Here is a 26,167-nt window from a genome sequence, read left to right on the forward strand (position 1 = left end):
ACAGGAATGCATTTTATGCCCATATGCCTTTGAGAAAAGTGACTTATAAAAAGAAACACGCTATTTGCCCTGATTTGGAGAATGTTGGAAATATAAAGCTCATACTTAAGACACTTTATAAAAACATGTCACTTATTCTTAGCGGTTACCTAAAAGATTTTTCATTAAGAAGTGCATTAGCTGCCAGTCACATTTATACAATTTCGGGTTTATGGAAAGGCCAAGAAGCGGTAAAATCATAGATTTTCATACAAAATGAACGGGCAAATCAACTTAAGAGGTTTGGTTTGCTTCATTCCTCACGCCTGTGCTTTCAAAAAGTTAGTAATGACAATAGAAATTACTGATAAAAATCTCCTTTACACCCCGACTCTAAAAAAGGAGATAATGGATTGTAACTGCATTCTATACTCATTTTCATAAGATAAAACCAGTGCCTGAAATTCAGTTTCAAGAGAAATAACCCCATCTCTCCAACCCCTGTAAGTTTAAAAAAAAAAAAACAAAAAAACTTCCTTCTGGATTTGCTTTCATGAACAACTGATCGAAACTGCATCCCGAGGGAGAAAACAGAACTGTGACTCCCACTTTGATCTCTTCCCCATGGAGAAATTCACTCCCTGCCTGGCTTGCAAGATGTTCATTTGATTGACGTTTGCTCTGATGTGCAAACTGCTTTGAACTTCAGACATTTAATTCCCATCAGGCTGCAGTCATTTTTATTCTCCTTCAACAGGATTTACAAGCAGGAGATCAGCAAATGTAGAAGATAAAATAAATTTGCAGAAGCTTTGAATCTTACATCAAAACAGTGTTCAACTGAGTTCCAATTGGATTTCATTCAGCCTCGATTCACAGTGTAAATCAACTTTTCAGTGGAGTCCCAGTTTAGAAAGAAAGAGATATAAAAGACCCCACCTCCCCCACCCCCCCATCCCCCGACCAGTTGGGGTTTACTTCCTTTCTTGGTCTTTGTTTAAATTTCCTAGGGAAGGTAATTTGCCAGGCAAATCACTCAGAAACCCGGGTTTTTCTCAATATTTCCAGAGAAGTCTGCCTCATTTATCACATAGCACATAAAAATCACACCCACAGTGTCGGTTCCAAGGGCAGTGATGAAATGTGGAATTGTTCATGGATGAGTTTTTAAGGTAATGATTAAAAAGCAAATCCCTGTGGAAACTGATCATCAAGTCCACACACAAAGCCAATGTAATGATAGCTAATAGGGTAGGGAATATTCTTTACTCGTTTGCTTGTTTTTAATCACTGCTAAAATGCTGAGATAAGTGCAAAAGGTTAAAACAAAATCATTTCTTCTGAAAGCAAAACTTGGTATCAGATCAGAAGTGGGTATGGAAGAAATGCTGAGAGGCTTCCAAGGGGAGTTCACAACACAAGCGGGCCTTTGCTGCGAGTGCCACTGAATTTCCAAGCTTTGTTTTTAGAACAGCACATGTTTTTCTGCAAAACAAAGGTGGTGAAAACCCTTCACTAGTAGCTGCAGGAGCTGCTAAAGGAAGGTTCTGGACACTGAGAAACACTCAGGCCTACTAGGCCCCGGGGCCCTAGTAACAGCCTCACAGGGTCTGGTTTACTGTGATATGACACGGAGACATATCTCTTCACCTCCATTCAACCAGGTTCCCGCTCATTCTTTCTGGGAAGCATCTGCTCTCCAAATATTTGAGCAACACCAGTTGAAAAGAATTAAACAAGAACCTCCTTATCGTCCACTTAACCACCCATGAGAATAAAGTTAAACAAAGAAAGAGCTTAGATAAAAATCAAACATCTGCACTGGCAAATATTTAAACTCTGTTTGAATGGTAGAGGAAAGGGGCAAGAGCAGGATCACTTCAAAAAGGAACTATCACATTTATAAAGTAAATAATACTCAAACCCCCCCCTCGACTGAGTTTACTTATTCAAACACCTAAATAAATGGGCCAACCAAAAAGCTGTCAAATAACATGTAATCACATTCCGAGAAATAGTGTTTCCTTCCATCACTGCAGAGATTGGGGTGATAAGTCACATTCTTTTTTCCTTATCAGTAATAAGGATTAAACCTTCAGGGTTCAGCAACTCAGCCAGATTGGAAAAAAGGGCTGGTTTCAAATGCCCTTGGAAGGTAAGATTTTCAGAGCAATAAAGTGTCTCCCTCTCTATTAAGTCTAAGTATCACACAGACCAACCATATTTCTTTTTCGCCATTTCCCTACCACAACAGACTATGGAGATAAGGCCCTGCTATGACCTTGTGTCTCACTTCCATATTCAAAAGATGGTATTATCATTCAATTCACTTTCTCATAAAAGCTTGGAAAATTGCACAGGTGACATCTAGGGTGGATTGGAAGTGGGCGCACAACCACATTAAACATTTATCCTTATCTTCCTCATCACTAGGTTGGACGGGGGGCACAAGAAGAAAGATGGGTATCTGGAAAAATCAAAGAGAGAACAGGCCGGGGAGAGCAGCTTGGTGGGGTCTGCAGGCTGCCTTTGTGCCATTCCATAGCACCCCTGTCTATCCTGCCACTTGACCTCTAATAGGGACTTGACATACTTGACGGTTATTTATTTATACACCCTTCTCCCTTGCTTGGTAGACACAAAGAGAGAGGTCTTTTCTTACGTTTCTTTATACCCAGGGCCTAGCTCAGAGTCTCCTTGTGAGGAGCAAAAGTTTCGTCAATGTCTGCCGGATAAATACACATAGAAAGCCTAAGAGGCTGAGATTTCCCAGGACTAGAGGCCAGAGACTGTAAATTGGGTATGTTCTCTCCCCTCACACACACTAAGTATTTAGTACACAGCAGACAGCTGTGAGTGGTATGACACAGACACAAAAGACAGGCACTAACAACTAAGAGTTAGCAGATGACCTTGGAGATTAACTGGTTCCATCTACCAGCACACATGCACCGACGAGGGAAGAATCCTGTCCACACATCTCCCTGTTCTGTTAAAGAAACAGAAGAATATAAGATACAGAATACTTATGGCTGATTCTACAAAAGGAATACTATCGCAATATTAACAAGTTAATAAAGCTAGAGTGTAAAGACAGGTATCTACATCATCATACCAGATAAGTCAAGTCCCCAGAAAGAGATTATAGATAGATTTTTAAATCTGGGCCTTCTTCGAAATTGCTTTGGTATTTTTCACAATAAAAATGCACAAAATGGTTTCTGCTTTGCAGCTAAGACAGGTTCTATTTCTTAAAGCTGGTATAGTCTGCTAGGCAGTTTTCTACAGAGATCAGATTTTAAAAAGAAAGAAAAATCACAAAACCATCTCTATTTAAAATCCATAAAAGGCAGCTGGTGAAATTCAATAGCGTAAGCAGTGAGGCAGGTTTCCCATTCTTCCTCCAATGAAGGTCACACAGAAAAATGCAGGAAGCTAGATTCTCAGCAGATCCCAATGCAGGCGCTTTCTGCTATAAGGGTACTCATGAAGACTCCTAAACATAAAGACATCTATCTAACACACACACACAAGCACACACAGGGAAATGATACAAATTGCTGCAGGTCAGCCAATTTAGAAAGTTTGGAGAGTCATCTAGTAACCTCAAGTAGAATTCTAAGAAGGAATACATAGTTTAGCATTTCACTTGGCAGATGACCCACTCTAATTTTACTACTGGTCAGAGTACCATTAAAAGAAAACAGCATTCGGAATCAGGAAACCTAAATTCCAAACCCGGCTCTCCACTAAGTCCTGCCATAACCAACCAACCTACCTTCCTTCCTTCCTTCCTTCCTTCCTTCCTTCCTTCCTTCCTTCCTTCCTTTCTTTCTTTTTCTTTCTTTTTCTTTCTTTTTCTTTCTTTTTCTTTCTTTTTTTTTTTTTGAGACGAAGTTTTGCTCATGTTGCCCAGGCTCGAGTGCAATGGCACGATCTCAGCTCACCGCAATGTCCGCCTCCCGGGTTCAAGCGGATTCTCTTACCTCAGCCTCCCAAGTAGCTGGGATCACAGGTGCCCACCATCATGCCCAGCTAACTTTTGTGTTTTTTGTAGAGATGGGGTTTCACCATGTTGGACAGGCTGGTCTCGAACTCCTAACCTCAGATGATCCACACACCTGGGCCTCCCAAAGTGCTGGGATTACCCTGCCATAAACTTTCTAAACCTATTTCCTAATCTATAAAAGTGGGGATGAGGGAGGTGGGCAGAGACAGTTTCTACCCCACCAGGTTGTTCAGAGGAACATATGAAGAATGTAATGTAAGTAATGTAATGTTTAAAGAAGAACAGGCCTAAAAAAGTATTTCACTGAAGCATAAACATATGTAACTAAGTTTTCATAAATACAAAGCTTTCTGTAATATCTTTGTTAAATGTTGAGCTTGGCCGGGCGCAGTGGCTCGAGCCTGTAATCCCAGCACTTTGGGAGGCCGAGACGGGCGGATCACGAGGTCAGGAGATCGAGACCATCCTGGCTAACCCGGTGAAACCCCGTCTCTACTAAAAAAATCCAAAAAACTAGCTGGGCAAGGTGGCGGGCGCCTGTAGTCCCAGCTACTCAGGAGGCTGAGGCAGGAGAATGGTGTAAACCCGGGAGGCGGAGCTTGCAGTGAGCTGAGATCTGGCCACTGCACTCCAGCCTGGGCGACAGAGTGAGACTCCGTCTCAAAAAAAAAAAAAAAAAAAAAAAAAAAAAAGAAAAATGTTGAGCTTAACTCCAGTCCTCTGGTACCAATATCCAGAAAGACTATCTGTAACATTTAGTTGGCCTGCAGGTAATAATAATTTTTAAAGGCATTGGAAATGGAAGTGTGAGATAAGGCAGTGAAAATGACTTGAAAGACTAAGACCTGCCATACAACACTTCATGGGCATAAACACAAAACACATCTTCATAGAGAAATAATACGACTTGCAATAAATTTAAACTCAGTTGTTCAGGACCAAGCTCGTCACATTATTTGACCTTGTGACACAGCGATAACAAAGGAACAAAAGTTATAAGCACCTAAGTCACAGTATCTTATTTCTCATAAAAACAGTAATAATAAGAAATAAGATGTATATAAGGTTAAACATTTTATATCATATTTTCCATGTGCACTACCTTAAAATTGGGTTAGAAAAAAATAGGAGTTGCCAACTTATGGGTCAGCTGTTATGTCTTGAAACATTCTGTACAAACCTATACATTAACACAACATTAAAAGTAGACATCTCAAATTTCCCTTTTACCTGAACTGCCATGCACATGACATAGTTATGGGGGTAAAAATATTTGTGGCATGAAAATAAAGAAGTTGTGGGATGAAAATAAAATGCTGCTGCAGGTTAATCTCAGTTGCTTAGCAAACACCTCCCAAGAATGATCTACGTGCAACTCCAAATCAGCATGTTTATACTGGATCCATCATTTTCCTCCTAAAAGTCTTCTTTTGCTCCTAGTTTCACCCTTCAGTTAATAGATTCCCATCTCCTAAAGTGCTCAATTTAAAATTTGGAGCTGTCATTTCTATTCTTCCTCCTTACCAAAACTCTCCAAGAAAACCTAGTTGCCATATTCCACATATTGTACATCCCTATTTTGACACTCTATATAATGTACCAGTCCCTGGACATCTTTGCTTTAGTACATTTGTCCCTTAAGGTGTCATTACTTTGTCTATGATTATCTAACTGGCCCAACCTGACAAGCAACTTGCCTTTCTACCATCATTTATTCTTCATTTGCCAACTAATTAATTTGCCCAAGACCTGACCACAGCTGTTCCTTGCTTTAAAACTACTGCTTACTGAGAGAAATTTGTGTAGCTGACCTAGTGTTTCAAGCCCACCATGGTGTTTCTTTAATCCTTTGTGCCAGCTGGGTCTTCCACCTCCCCATCCTCAATTGCAGTATGGACACTTGCTGTTTTCTGGTCTGAAGCATTCTTCCCCTAGATCTATCTGTGGAAGTTCTACTCTTCAAGGCCTTGACTACCACTTTTTCACCAAGCTTGAGCATTCGGAGGCCTTTGTTCATAATCTCTTCCTCCTCTAAAAGTCTTTGGATTTCTTTCATGACATTTGCCACAGACTGCCTTAGCTTACTCTACATGTGTCCTATGAGCTCTCGAAGGTACATACTGTGTTATTCATCTTTATCCATCAGACAGTATCTAGTACAATATCTTATACATTGACTGCCTTGAAGATGGTATAGACAAGTTGAGTTGAAAATGATACCCATGTATGTAGGTATTTGGGAATGTATATTCCCAAATATACAAAATGCATATAACAAAATTATTAAGCATAACTGATAACTGAGATAACCAAATCAATATCAAACATGTTTCACATCAGAGCTTGTAATAACACTGTTCAGATTAAAACAATGACTGTTATCAATAGGCAAAAAAGTATTTAATAATAATGTTCAGTTTCTGCCCAGAAAGGAAGTAGCTTGTTAATTCTGACAGCATCATAGTGACTGAGACTCAAACACTAAAGACAAAGTCAGTTATGCTACTACAAACTAACTCCTTTGGCAAATATTTATCGAGGGCCTATTTAAGCAAAGTATTGAATACAGTTGTATATGACAGAGTCCCTGAACTAAAGTAACTAAGAAAGATGAAAGAGTACATAAAGAACAAATATGCCTTAGCACCTGGTACCATCACTCTCAGTTACCCAAAATCAACTTTGGCCACCTATGATTCCTCCCTCTTCCAAAACTCAAGAAGTAGGAGCCAACATCCAAGTCCAGGCCTCCTCTTGCTCTTTGCTTACATAAATGAAATCAGATAGGTCTTCCAGTTGTTACATGATTAAGAAGTGAAATTTCCTTAAAGTTCAGGTCTCACCATTGTACTCCCTTTCTCAAGAATCGTAAATTAATTCCCTCATTCAAGCAACCAATATTTATTGCGTGTCTACTATGTGTCAGACCGTAGATATAGAAGCAAGAGAAAGATAGACATTGTTCTTTACTTCACTTATGGAGCCTAAACCCTACTGAACAGAGTTTAAATTCTCTAGTCTAGCATTTGAGGATCCTTATGATCTAATATTGATCCAACTTCTTAGCTGCCTCTTCCATTATCTGCTCCATATACAAGTCCCTCTTCAGTGCTCCTGGTCATTTCTAGGCATGGGATCTCTTCATATTGAGCTTCCTCTCCTGGAAAGCTCTTCCTCCATATCTCCATATATTCAAATCCTTTTCCTGCTTAAATACCCAGCTGAAATATTTCTTCCATAAACCATTCCACAAGCCTTTATTTTTTCAAATGAATGGATGAATGAGTGATTTAAACTCTGTGAGTCTTGCTGCATATCATCTTTCATCCCCCCATAAGGTCACTCTCAAAAAGATAAAAACAAACTCTCTCATGGAATCCAGAATTTATTATTTTGAGCAGTAGGAAAAGTTGCCTATAATGGTAAATGGCTCCAGTTTAAAAACAAACAAACAAACAAACAAACAAACAAACAAGCAACCTTCTAAGGAGTTTGAGGAAAATTAAATCAGTCTTCAAAGTTGGAAGAGTCTCTGAAATATAGTTCAAATTGCTCATTTTACAGTTGAGGAAACTGAGGACCAAAGACTTTAAGTGAACGTCCCAAGATTGCACGGCAAAGTGGCAGAGTCGAGGCCCATCCACTCTTTGTACTACATGACTCGGGTATAATTTACATCACAACTGAACTTACTGCTTATGATACTTCTTTTGCACCAGAGTAGTTGCAAATAAAATAAAAAGACTTGCCTCTTCTTAGCAATGAGAGAAGCTCATGCTTGAGTTCATTTTAAAAACAAATAATTAAAAAACAAAACAAAACAGAAAAACCCCTTGACTTGAAGCTAAGTCCCTTAAGAATAGAAATTGTATCTTTTAAATCTACTATAAATTCCTAAAGAGCTAAGTACAGGAACCTGAACATTATGGGTCAGCATGTTAATCATCAAAATTAAAAACAACTCTCTGAGTAAGTTACCTCTGGCTCATATGATGTCAATAATACTAAAAGAACTTGAAATCCTATTATAGAAATGTATACAACATCTAAATCATGCCACAAAATATACAACCAATTTACAGGGAAAAAAAGAATCACTCAAATGCTGAGATTCCTTTCCAGGCAGCTCAGTAACTTTTTTAAGAGAAGCAGTGCAGGAGAATATGGTAGAAAGTTCTGTAAGTGAGAGTTTAGCCTTCTCCAGTCTAAATGTGAAGGTTAACAAAACTTTAATTTTAATGATAGGTTTAGCAGTATAATTTTCTACCCTTTCTAAAGACAAAAGGGGTAAAAGGGCAGGAGGGATAATTTGGCTGGGCTATGTTACCCGGATAGGTTTGGCCAAACACTATTTTAGATGTTTCTGTGAAGAAAATGTTTTAGATGAGATTAACATTTAAATAATAGGTTATGAGTAAAGTTGATTATTCTCCGTAACATCAGTGGGCCTCATCAATTGAAGGACTTAGTAGAACGACGACAGACGTTCCGTAAGCAAGAAGAAATTTCCCTAGCAGACTGCCTTTGAACTCCAACTGCAACTCTTCTTTGAGTCTCCAGCTTGCCAGCCTACCATGTATTTTGGACTTGTACCTCCACAATCCTAATTCCTAACAATAAATATTCATCTCTCTGTATGTACACACACATACACCCTCTATTGGTTCTACTTCTTTGGAAAACCCTATCTAACACAGGGTTATAATGGTGCTATTCATGAGAATTATTATGATCAGGAGCCTGTGTTCTTGCATCAGAACCTATGTTAGTTGCTTTGTCTGTAGCACAATACCCTCAAGAGGCTGAATAAGATGGGATTCCTGAAATCATGTAATTCAAGTGGGTGCCAGCTGGAAATGCACTAAATTTGTGTTCTTAGAAGATGAGATGAGTCCTATCTGCCTTCCACAGTGACTGTATCAATCTCAGTGGATGCCTCAACTCAAAGAGCTCCCTGTAAAATAGCAGGAATCCAATTTGACAATGGTTCCAAGAGTTTCTTCATTTTTGGAATCAGTGAAGCTTTTTCAGTCTCCCCTGAGAGAATTATCTATTCAGCTGAAATCTTCCAGCTCCAGGTGACTGACTTCAGAGAACCTTGGAAACAAGTTGCTTACTTACTCTAGCTCCATCAGAGCATCGATTTGCTCATCAAGCCAGACATAGATGCCTTAATGTCAGTTCTTACCATGATTAGTCAATTAACATGCATTAACTAAATGAGGATAACAGCACTGAACCCCACTTGGAGATACAAAAAAGAATAAAAATCTAAATTCATCTTTCCAGTATTTCCTCCCTAGCTTATCCTCCCCTTTGCCCCTTTCTTTTTAAATAAAGACACCAAAAATGAAAAAAAAAAAATAAGAATACCAACAGGTAGTAAAATCTATAGAAGAAATTGGGGAAAGAAATAGATACATCAATTAAGCGATGTGGAAAATAAAATTATTGATCTGGGCCTGGTGTGGTGGCTCATGCCTGTAATCCCAGCACTTTGGAAGGCTGAGGCAGGTGGATCACTTGAGTCCAGGAGTTCGAGACCATCCTGGCCAACACAGTGAAACCCCATCTCTACAAAAATACAAAAATTAGCTAGGTGTGGCATTTTCTTAGTAAGGCAAGATAGGATGTCACTACATGAAAGACTGGGGAATTTCTGACTGACAGCTGTGAATCCAAGTAGACAGAGCATGCATTTGACACCTTTTATTAAGTGCCATAGGTGTTCAGACTCCGTATTCTTGGTACTTAACTGTCTCTACTGATGAAGAATGCAGTAATCACAGCTACTCAGCAGGCTGAGGCATGAGATCGTGCCACTGCACTCCAGACTGGGCAACAGAGCGAGACTCTGTCTTAAGAAGAAAAAAAAAAAGTATTGATTTGTTTATATAAAAACCAAGGATCAGTAGGGCCTGCTGAATAAATGATAGCTTTAGAAGCACACATCAGAATCTCATCTCTGTGGCAAGCTGGGTTTCAGGGATAGCTATTCTTAGTGTTATGCCTAAAGGAATTATATTCTTTAAAACTTGAGAGAATGAGAATGGACATTTTTAAGTTGGCATAGCAGGGAATGCACATGGATAAGACATTTTTCTTAAGTCAAATCTATTAACATTGTATGGTCTTTTCAGGTCAGGAATTGCAAATTCACATGCTAAGGTGGGCCAAACAGGTGATATAAATCAGGGAAATAGATTGGGTGTAACATATCAGATCAGGAACTCATCCCCTGTCTTGAAAGGGGAGCTGCTCTTCATGAAAGCAGACTGTTACCAAGCAGCAGTGTGGATCCCGTATTGCCAAATCTTCTGATTTTTCACGAGAAGACAGATACTTTGGATTTTTAAATTGCTAATCTTTCAAAGTTTAAATGTTGGCAACAGATTTTAAAATTTACAAATTTAAAAACCTTTAAAACACGTGAGGGCCGAAAAAATATACCTGCAGGTCAGATATAGTCCATGGGTGTAATTATGTACTTGTTCACTCCTTGTGGGAGAGCCCAGGATCTCCTGCATCCCTAGCACCTCACTAAAGGAACACAAAGGGAGCTGCGAATTAAATTATATAAATAAATGAGCCCACTCTCAAAACTATGTTTTTTTAAGTGATACCATTGAAAATGAGTTTGTTTTTGATTAAACTTAGCCTATTTTTTTCCATATTGAAGAATGTGAATTCTTTAGATCATTCCTTCAACAACAAACATTGACAGAGTACCTAATCACTATGCAGCACCTTGTGAAGAATAATTAACTTTTAAGGCTCCTGTGCAAGAATTTTAAGAGTTGACTGGTCTGAGAAGGAAAGTATCAAACCCACCTGAAAAATTAATTTTCTGCCACTTTGCAGGTTCTCTCTGTTGTCATCATACTATAGCCTTCAGGGTGTATTCTTCAGAATGCTCTATAATAGAGCTCTTTAAAGCTCCTCTCTCTTCAGAACTAGGCATTGTATTTTTAAAAAATACGTACTATTAAGCAGTAGTGAAGAAAACCAAATATGGATTATAAATCATTAAAAATGAAAAGTTAGGCCTGAGACAAAAAGTAAAAATTAACCATTAGTTAAAATTACTTATAAAAACATTGTCTAGTTCTAACCTTTAATATATTTGGAGAAGAAGCAAGGTCAATAGGCCACAGGCACTTAAAATGTTAATAACAAACAGCTATCATACTATTGGGTCAGTGCTGAGTTAAAAAAAAAAAAAAAAGTTCATAAGGCCCAGATGACTTAAGAATGAAGAAGATTCAGCACTAAGACTGGGGGTCTCTTATCTGAGGTCCAATTGCTTATATTTATTATAAAGGTAGTATTAATACATACACACATGGCAAGATACAGTCCATAGGCATAAATCATTTCAAAGAGTTTGCCTCATAGAACTATAATATCTTACTGTTTGGAAGGACTTTAGCAATAACCTTGAGCCCATTTTTCATGAACTTTAGTCACTACTACATCTCTATCACTTTCAAACATTTGGTCACATTCACTTAATGTTTTCATTTAAAATAGTTCAATTTTATTCAGCTACATTTCTTTTAAAAGAAACTTTGTTATTGCCATTAGAGAAAAACTGTTAACACAGTGAATATTGAAATAAATACATAATCAAATTTTAAAAATGTCTAAGTACAACCTAAAAACATCTCCCCTATAACAGCCATGTGAGTTGGGTACTCTCATTATCCTCATCTCCCTGATGAGGAAACTGAGGCTCAGAATAAGTGACTTCCAAAGGTCCACATACGAGTTCATGAGATTCAAAACCAAATCTCCCTATGATTAAAAAAGTTTTTAATCACATGCTTACACTGCTTCAAAAGACTAGGAGATCCTCCTTTCCTTACCTAACTCCAACATTAAGTTGCTGAGATTCAAAATGGAGACATTTTTGGAAGGACTGGAATACAGGAAAGTGTCATCAGGGTGCAGTTGCTCAAGCATGGCTCAAGCCTGTAATTCCAGTACTTTGTGAGGCCAACGTGGGTGGATCACCTAAGGTCAGAAGCTTGAGACCAGCCTGGCCAACATGGTGAAACCCCATCTCTACTAAAAATACAAAAAGTAGCTGGGCATGGTGACGTGCCCCTGTAGTCCCAGCCTCTTTGGAGACTGAGGCACGAGAAGCACTTGAGCCTGGGAGGTGGAGGTTGAAGTGAGCAAAGATGGCGCCATCATACTCCATCCTGGGTGACAGAGTGAGACTCTATCTCCAAAAAGAAAAAAGGAAGGTGTGAACTGAAAATGTGTTCAGCAGGCACCCCAGCCATTAGAATATGTAGATAAGCACTTTCTGAGGGACTAGAACAAAGGTGGCTAGCTGAGAATTTATACCCTTGTTCACTCCAACAACATACTACGAACTCTTTCCATTTTTAAATCTTCATTAAAAAACTGAGGTGTTCCTCTAATTTTACAAAGTGCTTGTGTTCAGCCAACGTCTAGAAAAGTATCAGCTCAGGGTTCACTCCCAAAATTCCTTCACACATTTCACTGGAAAGTGGGCTCCATTTAAAGTCAAGTAGACACAGTATAATAGAAAGGAGTCCTTACAGGCCGCTTCCTGTTACAAAAGATCTCTGTTGTCAGGTATCTAAAACTTGTTGAAGGAGGTTCCTTGTATTGCTAATCTGTACATTCTCTGATTGTTCAGCTTTACCTTCAGAACTGCCTTGGTTTTCCAAGATCCACCCCAAGCAGTCCTTGGCTCTGTCAACTACTCCTGGTCAGGAGACAACACTGCATCTTCAGCATTCAGTGCAGAGGCCCCACCTCTGAAGGAGGAATATTCTCTCCTACTAATCTGTTTACTCGGTATGTATTTTTCTAGGGGTACAGTTAAAGTCTCATGGATGTTCAACTCAACTAAATGAGAAGTTCCCAAAGGGCAGAAACTGTATTTTATGTTTCATTGTATTAACAAAAAGGTTGACCACTGGGTTTTACCAAACTAGATGGCCTCTGTCTCAGACCTGAACCCTTATTTCAACATATTCAAAATGGAAATCACTGTCTTTACTCCCAAACTTAATGCACACATGTGTGTTCTTGGCTTTTTGGCTAATATCAAGTATAATGTATGCATGTCTGACCGTTCTCACAGGTCAGCTTCAACAGCATGGCTGCATCTTACCATCTCATATATATGGATGTGATACAATTTTCCTAACTAATCCTCTATCGTTAGAAATTTAGAGTATTTATAATTTTCTCTATTCTAAATGGTACTACAATATTTTTCTTTACATGTTTATATTATATATATTTTTGTGATGTTCCTCCTAATGGCCAAATCAAGTAAGAGGCATATTTCTAAAGTTCATAAAATCATTTCCGATACAACCTATCTGGTATAGTTCTCTGCTTTGAGGAACCACAATACCTCTCTGCTATGTCACATTTTGCCCTATTAATTACGCTCAATTTTTGCCACTCCATCACCCAGTAACTTACAAATTTCGAGAGAGTAGGTACCCTCTTACTCCGTCCTATATCAATTTAGATCAATTCAGATGCCAACAAATAGTATAAAAATTAAACACAAGGGCCAGGTGCTAGGGGTAAAAAAAAAAAGGGGTGTAATTCCTGCCCAGAACAGAAAGGGAGGCTGACTCACAACAAGGTCTGATACATTAAGTTCTACACTATATAGAGATGTATGGAAATTACTATAGGAATAAATATGAGAGAGCAATAAATTCTTCCAGGGACAAAATGAAATAAGGAGAGGAAAGAAAGAGGTAATTGGAAACTATGAAGAAAAGGCAATTGTTGAGTTGCTCCTTGAAACAATCATAGAAATTCACCAGGTGGCAAGTGATTGGGTAGATTGACCAGTAGCAGCCAGCCGATTCAAGTTTCGGGTTTTTCCCCCCTCTAGAGCACTAGTTCTACTTAGGAATTTACGAAGATCCCCAATCTGCTAAGCCAGGGTTTTTTAACCTTGGCACTACTGACATTTTGGGCAAGGTAATTATTTGTCTTGGGGAGCTGTCCTGAATATTATAGGATGTGTAGCAGTATCCCTGGACTCTACTCACGAGATGCCAGGAGCAAGTATTTCCTCCAGCCTTTAAGTTGTGACAACTGAAAATGTGTCCAGACATTGCCACATGTCTTTCCCTAGGAGAAAAACACATAAATCTAGCTCTAAGAACTTCTCCTTTCCTTACTATCTGTTCTCCCCACCCTGAAAATGGTTTCTTCTTTGGGCCCAAAACCCAACTGGACTCTCATTTTATTTTTAGTTAGTGATAAGCTTGTCAAAACATTAAGTTACAGGTGCCCCAATATAAAAGATAATCTTTGATTATATCTGATATAGTTTGGCTGTGTCCCCACCTAAATCTCATCTTGAATTGTAGCTCCCATAATCCCCACATATCATGGGAGGGACCCAGTGGTAGGTGATTGAATCAGCAGGGTAGGTTTTCCTCTGCTGTTCTCGTGACAGTGAGTAAGTTTCACGAGATCTGATGGTTTTATAAAGGGCAGTTCTGCACACACTCTTTCCTGTCACCATGTAAGACGTGTCTTTGCTCCTCCTTCCCTTCCACCATGATTGTGAGGCCTCCCTAGCCATGTGGAACTGTGAGTCCACTAAACCTCTTTTCCTTTATAAATTACCCAGTCTCAAGTATGTCTTTATTAGCAGTGTGAGAAGGAACTAATACCTAACAAACAAAAATTGAAATGTTCACTCTGATATGAAGGTATACAAATATTTAATATTACAGCGAATACTTGTTTAGAACATTACAGTTTACAAAATATTTTCATGTTTGATTTCACTGAAATGTTCACAACATCCTGGAGTCTTAGTTATTGTTCTCTTTCCAGAAATAAAGACAGGGTTGCTCAAAGACACCAAATATTGAAAGACCATGTGGGTATTGAGTGTTAGGGGTAGAATTCCTATCCAGACAGTCTCATTCCAAATCATATATGCTTTCCATTTAGCTTAGAGAAAAACTAGTATGAGTTTCTTCAGGCCACAGATAGGGTAAGCCAGACAAAGGCGCATCTTAACATCATAGAAATGGATAAATAAAATGACTTGAGGATGCCCTGCTACCTACAAAGCCCAGTAAGAAATCATAATAAGTAAAAACTTGCTTATGGAAACAAAGCATCATTTAACCACCAAAAAAGTTATATCCATCCTTTGCTTAGCCACAAGAGCACTTGTCATGCAAAGAGAGGAATAATAAATACTAATTAACATGTACACTCATATTTTTTAAATGTATTAATGTCTTTTATTTATTCTAAGTAGCACTAGAAAATTGCTATAAGATTATTTTCCACACTGGTAGAAAACTGAGCATAAAAATAAACATTAAGTAACTTGATAAAGGACACACAGCTAATTAAAGACCAAGTCAAACTTAAAACTAAGCTCTTTGCACCTCCAGATAAGTGTTCTTTCCACTACAATTTCCAGCATCCCATAGCCCTATACCCCTTCAGATGTGAATATCACTAGACCAATAAATAAAAAATCCTCAACCATGCAGATACAAATCTGTTTCAATATGATCTGAAACCACATTTCCCATAGGAGTTTTAAAGATAGTATCTACTAAAGTAAGGAGTGGGAATTTTTGGTTACTCTTTTAAAGACAAAAGGCACTCCTTTAAATTAAGCAAGTGACATGGCTTAATAGTTGACTCATAACAAAGCATTTCCAATTTTCTAGATTTAGTTTCTGTACTCAAATAAATAGTTGATATTCCTCAACTTGAATTTCATCAGGAAAAAAAAGGTGGGTAGGGAGGGTCCAGGAATTTCCTGGCTATATAACACTGAATCACATTTCTTTAAAAATCACTTGTCTATCTAAAGATAAAGGGCTTATCTCAAATAGTGGGAAATAAGCTACACAATTTGCAGTTAATAAACACAGGTATTTTGAATATGAAATGAAACATGTAAGCAATTCAATTTCTGGTTTATACAACAACAAAAAGTTTTAAAGTCTTACTCCATCATGGAAGGTGGGATAGTACAGCAGTCTTGAATTGCAGTTAGGGGAGAGGTTAGGTGAGCCGTATAGGATGCTTCTACAACTTGCTTGTTCCGATTGACCACATCCAAGTAACGGTTGAACTTCTCTCGGATTTTTTTGGCTAGCTGTGGGATGACAGTGAGCAAAATAAATCGAAAGTCCATGACAATAACTCATTGTATTTGTTTCCTAATAAACTAATAATTTGTGTCACAAGCTGCATATATTAAAATTCAAGTAAAACAAACAACACACACCCAAGTCCTATTCCACTGTGTGGGTTGAGATAAAAATTGCACAATGCCCAGAAGTCATAGAAGGATACTCAGACAACAGTAAAATTATATCTTCTTGTAACAGATGATGGCACGTTAAATAGAACAATACCTATCCATAAAATACCTTGCTGGAAAAAGGAAAACAAAGACTGTTGACATTATTGTCAGCGTGACAGTGGGCATTGCGTGTTACAGAGCAACGACAATGACTGGGAGAATAAAGAGAAGAGACATTATCTGCTACTTGTGGTTCCGGGTTCACGGTTTTTCAAGGGGGGTAATAACAGAAGGAAAGGAAACAACATTCAGTACCCTATGCTACACAGTCCCAGGGGATACCACTCTCAGTCTTCCATGTGAATGGCAATTCCCTGGAGTTGTACAATTCATAGAAATGAAATATCCACTTAGAAATACACTTGTGTTTGGTCTGCTACACCTTTAAGATGAACAAATGCCTTCCTTAACTGCTGTGAACAGAACACTTCATCATGATTTACTTTCATGCAGGAATAATAAAAGCAAATTGGTGAGCATACTGCTTTTTCCTCCATTGTTCCTATCAAATACCGCAGCTTCATCACAGATCTCCAAGGAAAACTGTGTTGTTTTTTCTTCCCCTTAAACAAAATGTTACCCAAATGAAATGACTGATAGAATTATAGCTAATTGGTTTTGTAGTGCTATTCATTATGATCACACTGGAGGAAAACTAATCATCTCCTTTGGGTCATGCGTCTCACACAATCCAATAGCTTCCAGGCTGAGAACATGGAGTCAAATCAAAATATCTTCATTTGTTATTTTCAAGCCAATTTTAAATCTTGATTTTGTTCCAGGGATATTCTACAGCTTTCAGGGTCTCAATTAAATAACTGAGGTTCTCAGCCTTGCTAGAAATTACATAAGCTATAAAGTTTAGAAAAACTTCCAGACATAACAAAGGGATATGAGTATAGTGTTTAATTGGATAATGGGTTGTCCAAATTCATTTTATCATTTTCAAAGGAGGAGTTGTGGGTCTTGAAAATTTATAAGATGACTCACAATACTCCCTGACCTAGACTCCTTCCTGACCTAGACTATTGAAATAAAGTAGGTTTTCCTCATTGAGGTCATTGCATTAAAACATATAAACCCAGTTTAATTTAGACAACTGGTGGCTTTGCCATCCTCAGGGGACATTTGGAGAAAATTTTGATCGTCACAACTTGGTGGAGAATGCTGCAAAGTAGATAGATAGAGGCCAGGGATTCTCCTAAGCATCCTACAATGCACAGGACAGCATCCTCAAACCAAGAATTACCTGGTTCAAACGTCACTAATAGCCCAGATGAGAAACCTCGAAACCTCGATTGATTGATTTTTTAACAGGTGCTGGAAAATAATTTTTTAAGCAAAAAATTCACATTTTATTAAGGATATTAATATAACCCTTTCAGGGGCCCTCTAAAAATCTTTAGCAGTATCCTCTGATTGCAGTCAAATAATTATTAACCAGATGTTTTATTTAAGGGCTATTCTTGGGTATGACTCTCACCAATTTATTTTTTCTTTTCCAACTTTTATTTTAGGTTCGGGGGTACATGAGCACATTTGTTACATGGATAAATTGTGCGTTACTAGGGTTTGGTGTATAAATGATTTTGTTACCCAGAAAAACTCTGATTTAGAGAAAAATCAGTAAATTATTCCAATCTGTAATTCAGTCAATAGGTTTCAAACTGTTTTTCTATTTGAATTCTCCACCCATCCAAAATGATAACTTATCAGGGAAAAAAAAATCCTGTACATTTCAACAAATGCATTTTTTTCATTCTTTGTTTTTCCTTCCCCAAAGTAATATTAAACAGGCCATCACATGTGGCCCAAATATGGAAAGAGGACTATTCACTCATTATCAAATGCGTTAACATGGTTTTTAAACAGCAGCTTGCAACTAATCTAACAATCCTTTTTTCCCAGATTTTCACATTCAATGGGCAGTAGAGGATGTCAGAGCAACAGGCCCAGCTTGAAAACCTTATATTCTCATAATGCCCTGCATAAGCCCTCTCAATACACACATTAAATTTAATGCTATTTTTGTTTTTTTGTTTTTAAACATCTGGCTATCTCATGAGACTACAAGCACTGTTAGGACACACAGTCTCGTGAGATAGCCAGATGTTAAAAGATAACATACGACATATGTTTTTGTTCACCACTGTATCTTCAAGCTCTAGAACACTGCCTGGCATTGTAGACATAGAAAAAATGTTTAATGAAGTGATAAAGATTTTTAAAATTCACTCCTGAGAGTCATCAACTTTATCTTCTGTTCTAATAATAAACTATTTTAAAACATACTTATTTTTAAAATATACAACAATATGTATTTCTGGAAGCCTCATCAAGAAGCAAGTTCTACCTTTTCTTTGTAGGTCATGACTTCTGATAAAGTAAACATCATTAATTTCCCACCTAGGAGTATTAAGAGTGTATAGTCCTTTATTGCCCTTGGGATTAAATGTATTGTAACACAATGAACATAAGATGTAACTGAAAGAACTAAATTTTGAAATTTCTTCACAAATTCACTTTAAAATAAAAACAAAATTTATAATCATATATCCTCCTCTCTCACATACATACTCTTAATATTTAACTCCACTTGAGAAATACCCAAGGGTTTCTTCTACACGTTTGGAAGATTCTAACTTTAAAAAGTGAGATCCAGCTAAACTCAGATATTCCAATCTGGTCCACTGCCTGTTTCTACATAGGCCATGAGCTAAGAATGATTCTTTTTTTTTTTTTTTTTTTGAGACGGAGTCTCGCTCTGTCGCCCAGGCTGGAGTGCTGTGGCCGGATCTCAGCTCACTGCAAGCTCCGCCTCCCGGGTTCACGCCATTCTCCTTCCTCAGCCTCCCGAGTAGCCGGGACTACAGGCGCCCGCCACCTCACCCGGCTAGATTTTTGTATTTTTTAGTAGAGACGGGGTTTCTACCGTGTTAGCCAGGATGGTCTCGATCTCCTGACCTCGTGATCCGCCCGTCTCAGCCTCCCAAAGTGCTGGGATTACAGGCTTGAGCCACCGCGCCTGGCTTAAGAATGATTCTTATACTTTTAAATTTTTTTAAAGGAGAATATTTTTAATATTTAATAGTTATACGAAATTCTAATTTTACTGTAATATTTATTGGAACATGATCATTTGTTTACGTATTGTTTATGGCTGCTTTCATTTTACAATGGCAGGTTAAGTAGCTGCAAGAGTCTGCAAGGCCTGCTTTGCTATAGGTAGAAGTCAGGGGCCCAAATTTATCCCCAGATGGAACCATAATCCCAGTGTGGTGCCATTCTTCCTAGTGTGGTGGTTTTACAGAAATTTCCTACTAATTCTTTAACGGGTCTACCCCTTTGGCAGGTGGGGTCTACGTTTCCCCCTGTCTCCACTGCTTAAATCTGGGTAGCCTTATGATAGGTTCTACTAGTGGAGTACAGAGAAAGTAATACTAAGCGACTCCTCAAGCTAGGTCATAAAAGGACATGCCTGTCTCTTGGAATGCTTACTCTTGGTAGCTGTCAGCTACGAAGCTGTAAGAAGTCCAAGACACATGGGGAGGCCACAGTCAGTGCTTAGTTGGCAGCTCCCCAGTTTAGCATGTCTGCCAAGTCATCCCAGAGCAAGTTTGTGGCATGAACCAGGAAACTTCCAGATAATTTCAGCCCCCAGATTAGCCCCTTGAAGAAGTCATGGACATCATGAAGCAGAGATAAGCCATCCTTGCTGTGCCTGGCCAAAATCCTGACCCACAGAATTTGTAAGCATGTTTGTTTATGCCACTAAGTTTTGGGTGGCTTGTTATCCAACAACAGAAAACTGGAAAATGCAGGATCAGCTGAATTCCATCCTAGGATATGCATATTAGAGCAAGTGAAGCTCCTAAATGTAGGCACTGCATCTAAATCATCAAAATTATCAAGATTGTACCCTGTGAATTGTAAACCTGCTGCAGAGATTTCAGAGTTCTTCACAAAATTTTAATAGCTACCAGGACCTTACAGTATGGGTATTCTCATTTTATATCAATGAGTTAAGTGATGAGCCCAAAGCCACAAAATTAGTGAAAGAGCCATTCACTTATACAAATTCAAAATCTGTGTGCTCACACACTGGCTGTGGTGCCTCAGACGAACCAAACCTAAAAGAAGCTGCAATGGTGGCTTGAAATATTAAAATATGACAAATCACACAAGCTGAGAATTCCTGTTAACATAATCAAATAAGGCAAAGAGCAAAGCGTTAAAAGATCCTCAACTCTGGGCTGGCTGCGGAATTGAATGTTCCTCGGGATTGCAGGGGGACTGGTTGATGGGAGAGGGGCCCTGGCAGAGGTGTGTTTTATTAGGGGATCAGGGTAGAGTGTCTGCCTTTGCCTTCCTGGTTAGGGTGGGCCTTCAGCTGCATTCTTCATCAGTAGAGACAGTTAAGTACCAAGAATATGGAGTCCAAACACCTATGGCACTTAATAAAAGGTGTCAAATCCATGCTCTGTCTACTTGGATTCACAGCTGTCAGTCAGAAATTCCCCAGTCTTTCATGTAGTGACATTCTATCTTGCCTTACTAAGAAAAATGCCAACATCTGCTGAGTGCCAACTATATACAAGTCACAATTTTAGGCCTCTCACATGCATATACCAACTTAATCCTTTGAAGGATCCTATTAGGTACACACTTCCATTTTCCAGAAGTAGATACTAAGGGGTAAGTAATTTGCTCAAGGTTACAAAGCTAGTAAGTGGTAGGGCTGGGATTCAAACCCATATTCTGACTTCAGATCCCAAGGCTTCAAACTTCATGCAACATTGCTTCTCTTTGTAATATGGAGATGAACCCTCTTCCCACATAAATTTTTCAAATCAATTTTAACAAATGTTTGTGAAATGCTTGGCAGGATACCAAGAGCTATGCACAGTCTCATTACTTTATAATAAGAATTAGATTTTTAAAAATTAATATGATTTCTAATAATATTTTTCAAAATTCCTGTGAAAATCAAGTACTTTGAAGTAGTTTAGAATTGTTAAATTTTACCATGAATATAAAAAAAGGGCCAGGCACAGTGGCTCACACCTGTAATCCCAACACTTTGGGAGGCTGAGGCAGGTGGATCACTTGAGCCCAGGAGTTTGAGACCAGCCTGGGCAACATAGTGGGACACTGTCCCTTCAAAAAAATAGAAAAAATTAGCCAAGCATATTGGTGTTCATCTGTAGTCCCAGCTACCCAGAGGCTGAGGTGGGAGGATCACCTAAGCCCGGGAGGTTGCGGCTACAGTGAGCCGTGATTGTGCCACTGCACTCCACCCTGTGATATCCTGTCCCTACCTCCCAAGAAAGAGGTGGGAATATGATCAAATTTGTTATAAAGAATTCTAAAAAAAAAAAAAAGAAGAAGAAAGAAAGAAAAGAAAAAATAACCCACCAAAACGATGCCTACCTAATATTACCTGGGTACTGTGGAATAAATTACATTAAACTATTTTAAATTGTTCAAATTACTCAAGGGGGTTTTGTTGGTTTGTTAGTAACCTGGCAAAGAGAACAGAGTGCTTGTATTGTTCCTTTGCTTCAGAATTCAGTATTTTCCTAAAGAATTTCACCTTAATGGACTGATCTACCATTTTAGGACAGTGAGAGAACATTGTGACTCCCAGTTTACAAGTGAAGAAACTGAGGCATATGGAGCGTAAAAGTCTCTTGACTACCAGGGGTGCTCTTGCCTCCCTCCACCTCACTGCCTGAGAGGAGCTCCCTGTGTCCTTCTGACAAGGAATGTGATGGTGACACACTATGGAAACCTCATCTTGTGTTCCACTACCGCGTTTTGTTTTTTTTTTTCTCTCTCCCTGTAAAAGGAATCTCTTTTAGCATGCCAACCAAGCCCACGCTCCTCAGCAAGCATAACAGAACCTCAGAGTAAAGATAGCCCACAGAGAGGTTAATCCTGAATGTATCCAATAAACTGAAGAGGACCGACTGGCCAATGCAGAACCTTCCAAGAGGCCAGACAGATTCTGGGTCTGTATCCTGCCATGATCCCTGCAGACAGAAGAAAACAAAGACATTCTCAACAGAAAGCTACAGGTGGACCCACAATCCTCCTCAGTGTAATTAAAAACATTTTTCTTTCCACAGCTCAGCTTTCATCTTTTATCCTTCTTTATCCTTTCCCCTTCATCCCCTAAGGGGTTTCTGAATGCTGATGAGACAACGGGACTAAAACCATCTTGTCATCTTTTGGGTCAATTCTTAGGCTAGCCAACATCCAGCCATGGGTCAAATGATCAGTAGGTAGCGTGCGGTCCCCATGGGAACGGATTCTAATTTGTCATCATCTCCAGTGACAACGTTTCATCACAACATCAATGAATTTCTTTCTTGCTGAATTTCTTTTCTCTTAATTTTCCCATAGACATTTCTGTCATTTGCATACTTCCCCAGAGCCCTTTTTTAAAAGCTCTTTTTACCTTAGCTTTACACTTCAGAAGACTAGGGGTGGGGGAGGCACATGGTTAGAAAAAGGTAAAAGAAAACAAAAATGCAAAGGCATAGTGGGTACTTTATTTATGTCTGCTTCCTAAAAGGAAGGGCCGGAAGGAGTTTTGAATGTTAGGGAAAGCTTTATTTAAAATACATAACAATGAAGCTGACAGGCACAGACAGGAAATGTACCCTAGGGGACTGAAGATTCATAGCAAAATTCCTATTGAACGTAGAAAAGTTTAACATTTGACATTCAAAAACCTTTGTGCAGTGGTAAGAATTTAATAGTTGATCCTTATTTCCTTCAACTTTAGCCTTAATATTCAAGAATAAACCTTGCATTTTGTTTTCTAGTAAGTTTCAGGGTTTATTTGAATGTATGTGACATAAAAATAATTTTAAGCACAAATATTTAACGTCTCTGAACACCACACCATTGCATTCTAAAGTTCTTCATAGAAACTATTCTCATGGTTTCATGTTGCACATCATATACAGGATACAAGAAATGCTCTAACTCTCTGCTATTCTTTATATTAGTAATAGTCGTAATGGTCCAGACAGACATAGAGCTCTCTCACTTATTAGCTGGGAATTTGGGTAAATTCCTTGACTTCCCTTAGCATCAGTTCCTCATGAGTAAAACAGAAATAATATCCCTTAAAGGACTTATTGTGATGTTCAAATGAAACACAGTGAATATACAAAGACTAGGACAAACACAAGGGATTATTCTTACTGTTATAGTGGACAGTCTCTGGCCTAGAAACGTAGTAGTAACTGGGGAAATACTGTGGGGTCTAAATTTTCTAACGACAGAGCTAGAAGTAAAAGGATAAAGCTACAAGTAATAAACTGAATGATAACTAACCATTTTATTCATTTAACTCATGGTTAATTCTACATGGGAAATCTGGCACAAGGTCTTGTGGGGGAAAGCATTTTTTCTTAGATTAAAAGCAAAATGGCACGGAAGGCTGGAGTCAAAGAAGTTTCAGTTAAATTCAGCTCTGTCATTTACTAGCTGAAGGAGACCAAGCAAGTTATTTTTCTAAGCCTCAACTTAGTTACCTCTAAATTGGATATAATAATAGCTGCTTTGTGATGTTGTTTGAGAACCAAGAGGGATAAAGTTTGTAAAGTACTTAGCAGAGTGTCTAATGTATTATAAGTGCCAAATAAATGGTAGTGGCTGTTTACTATTATTGTAATGGTTATTATTGTTTGAGGAACTTAACAATGGCTAGGTAAGAATGGAGAATCCAAAGAACATTCTCTGTACTTGGAGAAGGATGAGTAGTCAACACAGTCAGGATGGATGTGTCAGCAGTAGGCTATGACCTTACTACAGCTGTCAGTGACTCTTCTAAAGCACTGTGTCATACAGGATAGGTAATTACAGTCTCAGGCAGCTCAGACTTTTTCTGGGATCCTCTTTTAAGACTCTAATAATGACCTTACTCTTGTGTTGTTGTATTTTACCATTTTCAAAGCATTTTTACCTGAATTGTCTCATTTGTGCCTTATAACAACCCTGGGAGCTAGGCGGAGCAGATATTTTCTCTGTCCCAGTTTTACAATCAAGGAAATCGAGGCTCAGTGGTTTGCCCAAGTTGGTGCTGAGTAAAGGTAGAAAACAAAAAGACCATTTCTTCTAATCTCTAGCTCAATTCTCTTTTTGCTAACAAGCTCCCTCAAACTGAAGAAAAATGTGAACTCTCCCAGATCAAATTATCTAAATTCTACTTATTCCTTCTGGTTCCAGCCCAATTTCAACCTCTTTGAAGCCTTCTCTGTCCTTTTCCAAAATTTCCTAGGACTCACCATTTGTTCCACTCACTTTCTGCTTCACATTGTTCTTGTTCTTTCCTCATTTGAAGACCCTGTTTATCCCAACAAACCAATAACAGAACAATAATTAGAACTAACTGATTGCTGACTATGTTTAGGGCATTGTGTGACATGTGACTTTACCTGATGCCTTTTAATCTTCACAACAGCCCGTGGTAATCACCCTATGCTATTTTTACAGATGATTCCAATTGACTAACTTGCCCAAGGTCACACAGCTAATAAACAGAATAATTAGATCAAATTCATCCTCTTGAACCACTGCACTATGCATTTTTATTTGTTGCCTGGCACATAGAAGAGACTTAAATATGTTAATGTCACATGCCCCCACACAATATACCATTATTTGCCATATTGAAAAGATCTTCCTCTGAGTGTAGACAAAGACAGATAACCTATGACTATTACTCATATCTGATTCAAACCAATCAGAAACTTCAGGGCCTCTCTAGTTCCATATCTTGACCTGCTTCCTAGGTAATATCAGCTGCTCTAAAGCAAGTCTTGCTGTCTTAGCTCCAACTATTCTACAAATACTATAGAGCAGCTTAAACAACAAATATTTATTTCTCATAGTTCTGTAAAGTGGGAAGTCCAAGATCAAGATGACAGCAGAGTCAGTGTGTGGTGAGGGCCCTCCTTCCTAGCCTGCAGATGGCAATCTTCTTGTATCCACACGTGGCAGTCAGTGTCTGTCTCTTCCTTTCTTATGCAGAGGACTCCAGCGTTTCTGTCTCTTCTTACAAAAGCTTAAATCACATCATGCAGCCTCCACCCTCATGGCCTCATCTAACCCTAATTAGCTCCCAAAGGCCCCACCTCCAAATACCATCACATTGGGGGTTAGGGCTTCAGCATATGAATTTGGGGAAGACACAAACATCAGTCCATACTTGCCCCCAAAACAGCACCTGTTCAGAAAGGTATACTGATAGCAACTGCCCGCTGTCATGATATGGCTCCTCATCACCACTAGTTTGGGCCTCATGAACTTACTCAGTAGGACAGAGCCTGGGCATGGCAGGCAACGATACAGGACAAGACAGATGAAGACCTGGAGATGCAATAGGGCCAGTCTGAATTTCCATTGGCCTGTGGAGACTTCAGGGTAGTCTGACAGATGTGAGGGAATAGCCCATCCAACAGGGAAGGAGGGCAGCTGCTGACAGACGATCTGCAGGTGGACCAGGAAGATTTATGTGCAAGGCTGTCTGGGCTCCAGGGTCACATACCCTGATCCTGTGAGAGGTGGGGCCCCTGTGCTGAGCTGGGAGGAGCACAATGGAAAAAACAGAAGGCAAGTGCTGACATGCCAGAGAACAGGGGGAGGCTGAGCCCTGGGAAACAGTTGAGACCAGCAGCTTAGCTTCTTTCTTCATGCAAAATGAACGTTTGCTTTAAAGGTTATAATGGGGTTGGTTTGGATAACAGTTTGTGTTGGGTATTCCAGGAGAGTCACTGCAATACACACCCAAGCCTCCCAAAAGC

At 38.9% G+C, this 26,167-nt stretch overlaps 1 protein-coding gene across 4 annotated transcripts in view; it reads right to left on the reverse strand.

Moving 5' to 3' along the window:
- The window catches only part of LOC105498465 (cache domain containing 1), a 226,780-nt gene that overhangs the window by 97,398 nt on the left and 103,215 nt on the right, over positions 1–26,167 (reverse strand). For 3 of the 4 annotated variants that reach the window (XM_011770615.3, XM_071091954.1, XM_011770620.2), the window contains exon 3: positions 15,991–16,139. In XM_011770615.3, the coding sequence (XP_011768917.1) occupies positions 15,991–16,139 (149 nt within the window). Of the gene's footprint in view, positions 1–15,990; positions 16,140–16,271; positions 16,382–26,167 lie in introns of those variants that run through there. The other variant, XM_011770619.3, reaches the window with a different exon arrangement.

Source organism: Macaca nemestrina, chromosome 1 (assembly GCF_043159975.1).
Source record: "Macaca nemestrina isolate mMacNem1 chromosome 1, mMacNem.hap1, whole genome shotgun sequence".
Taxonomy (NCBI): Eukaryota; Metazoa; Chordata; class Mammalia; order Primates; family Cercopithecidae; genus Macaca; species Macaca nemestrina.